This window comes from Arachis hypogaea, chromosome 7 (assembly GCF_003086295.3).
Source record: "Arachis hypogaea cultivar Tifrunner chromosome 7, arahy.Tifrunner.gnm2.J5K5, whole genome shotgun sequence".
Lineage (NCBI taxonomy): Eukaryota > Viridiplantae > Streptophyta > Magnoliopsida > Fabales > Fabaceae > Arachis > Arachis hypogaea.
The window spans coordinates 13,775,712-13,782,471 of NC_092042.1; the positions used below are offsets into that span (position 1 = coordinate 13,775,712).

The 6,760-nt window shown below is 28.1% G+C and overlaps 1 protein-coding gene across 1 annotated transcript; it reads right to left on the reverse strand.

Moving 5' to 3' along the window:
* Nucleotides 1-1,438: 1,438 nt before the first annotated feature.
* LOC112702546 (uncharacterized) lies at nucleotides 1,439-4,454 on the reverse strand. Its single transcript, XM_025753636.2, has 3 exons — nucleotides 4,077-4,454; nucleotides 3,276-3,405; nucleotides 1,439-2,377 (listed from the first exon to the last, which is right to left on the reverse strand). The coding sequence occupies exons 1-3, from the start codon at nucleotides 4,207-4,209 to the stop codon at nucleotides 1,585-1,587; spliced, it is 1,056 nt and encodes a 351-aa protein (XP_025609421.1). The 5' UTR covers nucleotides 4,210-4,454; the 3' UTR covers nucleotides 1,439-1,584.
* Between the last annotated feature and the right edge of the window lie 2,306 nt (nucleotides 4,455-6,760).

Consider the following 6,760-nt stretch of genomic DNA (forward strand, 5'->3'; position numbering starts at 1 on the left):
AAAGAAAATACAATATGAACTCTGAAAAAAGATACTGAGCAAATTAAATGCATACTGTGCATAAATTCCGGATGCTTACTTTATAGACCGTTCAATATTTACTGCGTTTAGTTTTAAAAAAAAAAGTACTGAGTTTATTTTATTTTTTAATTAGTGTAACATAATAACTAATTAATTAATTAACTATTTTCTTTCTTCGTTAAATTAGGATTATAGAAATTTCAAAGTCGTAAAAAGACTTCTCATTCTAATAATTCCCTTATTTTTCATTGAAAGAATTAACTAATACCATTATTAATTGGTATATGCCATTGCTCAGATAAGACAAATTAAAAGGAACAAGAAAGTAATTGACAAATATATAAAGTAAAATGCAGAATGAAACGTGTGGGAAATAATTTAAGTTAACGTTATTGGCTAAAATATAGGTGAAAATGATAATACTTTAGGATACATGAACTCAGTTATGGAACAATAATAACATTCATTTATTCAAAGACTTCTCTTGTGTTCATAAAGTAATAAATTAAATAAGATTGAAGATGAAGTTTACATTAATGAGGGGATATATATAATATAACCTCAATACATAGTACAAACCAAAAAATGAAAATGACTTCAATAAATTAAATAAAAAGCAACAACCAACATGTTTCCACTATCAGACACAAAAATAAATTTTCATCGAAAGATGAGCAAGTCTTAAAAAATAGTGGATAATGGTAAAAATAATAAGTTATTGGATCGTGATATAATGAAGAGTATTTTTTTAATTAAAAATAAATATTACTAATTAATTTAAATTTATTAAGTAGTTAACTTACTCGTTTTCTTAAAAAAAAATTATGTGTAATATATTTTTTTCTATTAAAATATTTAGTTATAATTTTTAATCTTTACTAAATTTCAGCTTTCACCAAAAAAAAAATCTTTAAGTTATTCGTTATTATTTTTTCTAGTTAATTTCTTGATGTATTTTTAATTCTTTTTCTCACACATCATTATGTGTAAATAAAATTTAGGTTTAATTATTCCGTTAGTAGCTATAGTTTTATTAAATTTTTAATGAGGTTTCTATACTTTTTTCTTTTCAATTAAGTTGTTATACGATATCAGATTTTGTAATTAAGTTTCTATCGTGATAAAAACGCGATAATTAATGAAATACTCTGTTAAGTAAAACGAATATGCTTAACACTTAGACTGAATATTCTATATAATTTAACAGAATATTCTGTTAACTTTAATTTTTTTTATCATGATATACAGAGACTTAATTACAAAATCTGATATAGTATAAAAACCTAATTAAAAAATATATATATAAGAATTTAATTGAAAATTCGAAAAAATTATAACTACAGATAGAATAATTAAACCTAAAATTTACTCGATAAACATGATATATAATAAGATACAATAATGTAGGCAACCTGTATAACAGAATAAAATGTTGTTGTTGTTGTATTACACAAAAAAAAAGTAAGATACAATATTTAATATATTATTTAATAATAAAAGTAAAAAGGACTAAAGATAGTGAGTACATGTAAGTAAGATATAATTGTTTGTTATTGAATAAAATCAAAAGAAGCCATATGGCCAAGAAGATTCTGAATAATCCATGACCATGTTTGAGTACTGAGAAAGTGGAGAAGAAGGAGCATTATCATCAAACACTAGTTCTTGCTGCTTGCTACTTTCACCATTATCATGATCACGATCATGATCATCATTATCATCATTTATCAGAGAGTTCAAGCAGTTAATAAAATCATCATCATTCCACGAAGCCACATTATTGTCGTTGTTGTTAATAATAATATCATTATGATCATTGTTACAACACCATTCAAAATCTGGGAGCTGAAGGTCTTCAAGGAAGTTATTACTTGAACTAAAAGAAGAAGAAGAAGACGAGGACGATGACGAAGACGAAGGAGAAGGATCAGAAGAAGGAACAAGAATCTCATGTGGTTCTATTATTGGTACCTCATCAGTGCAGAACCCATTGATATCATTGATTATAATAATCTCATCATCCATTATTATTGTGTCATCAATTAAGGGTGGTGGCATCATCATAACCATTTTCTCTTCTCTTTCTTTGGACTCAGGAATGGTATCTGGTTTCTCTTCCTCTTTAGGATTGTTTTGGTCTTGAGTTTTAGGTAGTTCATCATGGTTGGGGTCAAAGTCAACATTGTGAGGAGGTGTTTGGTTGCTCTGTTCTTGAATTTGTTGATTATTGGAGAGTGGCTTGTGAGTAACAGGGTCAATGCCCATTTTCTTCAGCTTTTTCTTAATGTGAGTGTTCCAATGGTTTTTAATCTCATTATCTGTTCTTCCTGGCAGATGAGAAGCAATTTTCGACCATCTGCATAATAATCAAACACAAAATTATAATTATAATTCACATTAACATAAGAAAAGAAAAGAAATATTCCATCATAAGGTCCACGCGGAGTTATGATATCACTTCAAACTTGAAAAGGAAGTGACTACTCACTACAGAGTATTGTCATGTTTTTTACATGAAAAAGATTTAAATATTTAGTTTTTGGGATTATAATATTTTACACTGTTATTCAATCATATTAATTTTTTTATTATTATTTACATAATTAATATAAAAAATAGTTATTTTTATTGATATATTATGTAATAAAATAAGAATACATAACAATTTCAATATTATGATGCTATTGCCAAAACTTTTTTTTTTCCTTCTGAGAGAAAAGAAGAAATATTTAAAAAAAAATAGAAAATAGAGGAAAGACTAGGTCTACAAATTTTGCACGTCTCATCTAAGGTTGTGGCATTGGGGGGGGACCATAATGTTTACTCTCTCGTCAAATAAAAAATGTACAACTTGGATGGCATGAATTACACAAATAAAAAAACTTCAACAAATTAAAGTTAGTGGCTTGGGTGTCATTAAGGTATCTTTTTCTTCTTTTCACTTTGGTTTAAATCATTTCCTTAGATAAGGTTACTTTTGCCATGCCAATTATTTAATTTAATCATTGCAAAAGTTTATTATTCTATGATTAAGCATGCAGAACAGGTGAATATATAAAACCATGAAAGTAAAACAATATTTTCCTAAAGCCAAAAGTGTATTCAGACTCTTGTTACTTTTAATAAAATTATTAGTTCACTTAATTTTACTTATCCGATCCACTATTTTTTATCTTTAAATTTGATAAAAGTTTAAAGAGATAACAAATAATATTAATTACTCTAAAAAAAGCGGTTAGTGTGAAAAAAATAACCTGTTTCCAAGTTGAGCATGAAGGTCAATGACCATTTTCTCCTCATAATCTGAAAGAAGGCCTCTCTTTAAGTCTGGCCTAAGATAATTTGTCCACCTTAACCTGCAACTTTTTCCACATCTTAATAGCCCTGTAAGAAACCATACCTCATATTGTTAAAAATTCAAATTCACTACACAAAAGATTCATTATTATTTCTGCTGAAACATTTGGAACGAAAACTTTGTAACTCCCCACCCAAAAATCAAGAATGCAAAAGAATTATGCTTAAACATAATCCAACAACTAAATTAGAAGTGGTAGAAGCACAGTACAAAAAATCATAAAACATATTTTTAGAAACATTTTAAATATATTATAAATCAGATGTTTCAATAATTTTAGTCATTCATCTCAATCGTAAAAAATATATAATTGAGATAAATGATTAAAATTAACGAATAAAATTACTTAAATACTTAATTATTTATGAATAGTGTTAAGGAATCAGCAAGTATTATAATTTATAGTCATCAATTAGTCATTATTAATATTTTTAATAGTATGAAATTACATCTAATAGTGTAGAATTACTCACTTTCATTTTGATAGTTAAATACTGGCCAAATTTTAATAAAACTGCTTATCCCTAGACTTTTTCGTTATTTATTACACTTGAAATGTTTGTGGTGCTTTTATTATGTGTCAATTATGAGTGAGTGTTTGAATGGGAACAGAATGAAAAAATGCATTAATGAAGAGGACAAGACAAAGAAAGTGAGGAACCAATGAAACTCCATTGATGAAAGATTAGAGACAGACCTGCAAGCTTAGGCACAGCTCTCCAACAACATTGGCCATTAGTGAGGAGGAAGCTTATGAGCTTCTTGTCCTCTTCTGCTGTCCATGGTCCCTTCTTCAACCCAACTTTGTCACAACATGGTTGCCTTCCCATCTTTTCTTTTCTAAAAATGTCAGTTTTATATATATTGATCCGGTTCTAATTGAGAGAGAAAGAAAGAAAGAAAGAAAACAAGAATGTGTGTGTGTTGTGTATGTGCACATAAACAAGGTTGGATCGATGGAGCACCACCACCAACTTATATATATATATATAGTCATCATTGATCCCTGTAGCTATAAAACTCCAAAAGTCCCAAAGTCCACTATCTCTTATTTTTATTTATTTTATTCAATCTGATTTTTTTTAAAGTTTGTGTGTTTTTTATTTTGAGAAGTTTTTGGGGTCATCAAATTTTAATATCTTTTGTTATTATTTTATCAATATAAATATTAAATTATTTTTAATAAATAAATTTATTGATTTATGTGTATTGAAAAATATGAATGTAAATTATATTAATATGTATATATAAGATTTTGATAAATATAAATATAAATTATATATTTTTTATGTAAAAAGTATATTTAAATATGGATGAATATTATTATTAGTTAAGTGTTAGTAAAAAATAATAATATTTATGGATCATGTAGTATTTTTATTTTGTTGAGTTTTTGGAGAAATGGTGGTGTGGACACGTGTCAATCAGGGATAGTTACATGCCACGTCTTAGTCAGAAAGCGCCACCTCATCAACTATGCTTATTGCTTTAGAATGAAGCGTGAGATACTCCACTCTATAAACCTCCCAAAATGGTAAGATTACAATAAATAAATAAATAATATAAGGTTAGACGAATACTCAAATACTGAAATACATCAAATCATGTGTAGCCGCGTTTTGAATTTATTTTGCAGACATTTCATATTTTTTTCTTAGAAAAATATATAAAGTAAAATTATATTAAAGAATTTAGAATCACCACTTTGAAAGCGATTTACCTAACTACTATTTTCTAACTTAGAATTAACTGAGCAACTATTTAAACAAAAATACATATATCTTAGCATGCACTACATATAACTTTGTTTTTCTTTTTCTTCTGTTTTTTTTTTTTTTTAAATCCTGTCACTACTGATAGTTAATAATATGATTATTATCAAATAAACTATTTACTCTTAAAAATAGTATATATTATTCAAATATTTCATTTGAAAAATTTTAATTGCCAAAATTAATCATTCCTCTATTAATATATTCAAAATGATTTTAGAAAAAGTTGAATATTTTAGTTGAATTCTGGTGCGAATTTTACAAACCACACGTTACCAGTAAGTGCACTAGATCATACAAGTAATAACTTATAGTGAATGAGTGTCGATCCCATGAGAATTAATAGACTAAACAAGTAATAATTGATTAGCTATTCTAGTTAGACAAATTGAAATGAGAGTTTTGATTATCAAATAGCATAAAAGACAATAAAATAAAAAAACAAACAATGAACGGTTGATAAAACGGTATAAGAATAGAGTTAAGGTTTTGGAGATTTTTAAATGTCGGATTAATATTCAATGTCAACTACCTTGATCATGCAATGATTAAGTTTATGGCAAACCCCAAGTGATTAAATTTTTATTCCTAGGCAATCCAATCTCATCTAATCAAACTGACCATCAACTTCTTGATCGCTCGATTGTATTAGAGGGTTAAGTTTAAATTCTGATTTATAAATCACACAATCCCTAAGAACCCAAAAGCATGATGCAGTTATATGTCACGCACCACATTAAGTCCAGATAATTAAGGAGTTATGAGAAATTGGTTTCAAGCTGTAATTCTAATGATATAACTTTTCGAAAATTCAAATAGAATTCAAGTGAGATTAGAGTTATTTTTCAATAATCACTAATTCTTAGGATGAAGAACGAAACCAATTCTTAAACCATAATCAAAGCATTAATCAAGAGTAGAAGAATATATAATTATTAATCTATCAAAGTAAACAGAGTTCCTAACCTTAACAATGGAGGTTTAGTAGCCCATGGTGTAGAAAACCCTAGTAGAAAAAAAAGTGTAAAAGTGCAGAATGAAAATTAGGAAAAGAGAAGTTGCAGCATGGGTGGATCTAAATCCTATTTATAATCCTAATTAAAATTGATTTAAAACTTAAATAAAACCCTAAAAGATCTTTTCTAATAGTTATGTGATTTACAAAATCAAATCTCTAAAAGCCTTGTTGATTTGTTACAACGTGTGATCTTCATTGTGATTCTCGTTATTGGCGCTAAACGTCAGTGACTAGGCGTTTAGCGCCCCTCATCCAGCGAGCCTTGCACGCCCAATATGGTCTTCGGCGCTAAACGCCGGTGAGTGGGTGTTTAGCGCCAGCTATCCAGCAACCAGGCGTGAGTTACAAACTCCTGATGCTAAACACCGAGTCGTTGCGTTTAGCGCCACCAGTCTAGAGGAGAATTGTCTTATTTAAGCTCTTGCAGTTGTGTGTACACGCAACACATGCGTACGCATGAGGCTCCTTTGCTTCGTCATGCACTTTTTCATCAATTCTTTATCCGAATACTACCTAAAATCAATCAAAAGCCACAAAATTAAAAATAGCATCTAAATGGGGATAATCCACTAAAATCTTCTAACAAATCAA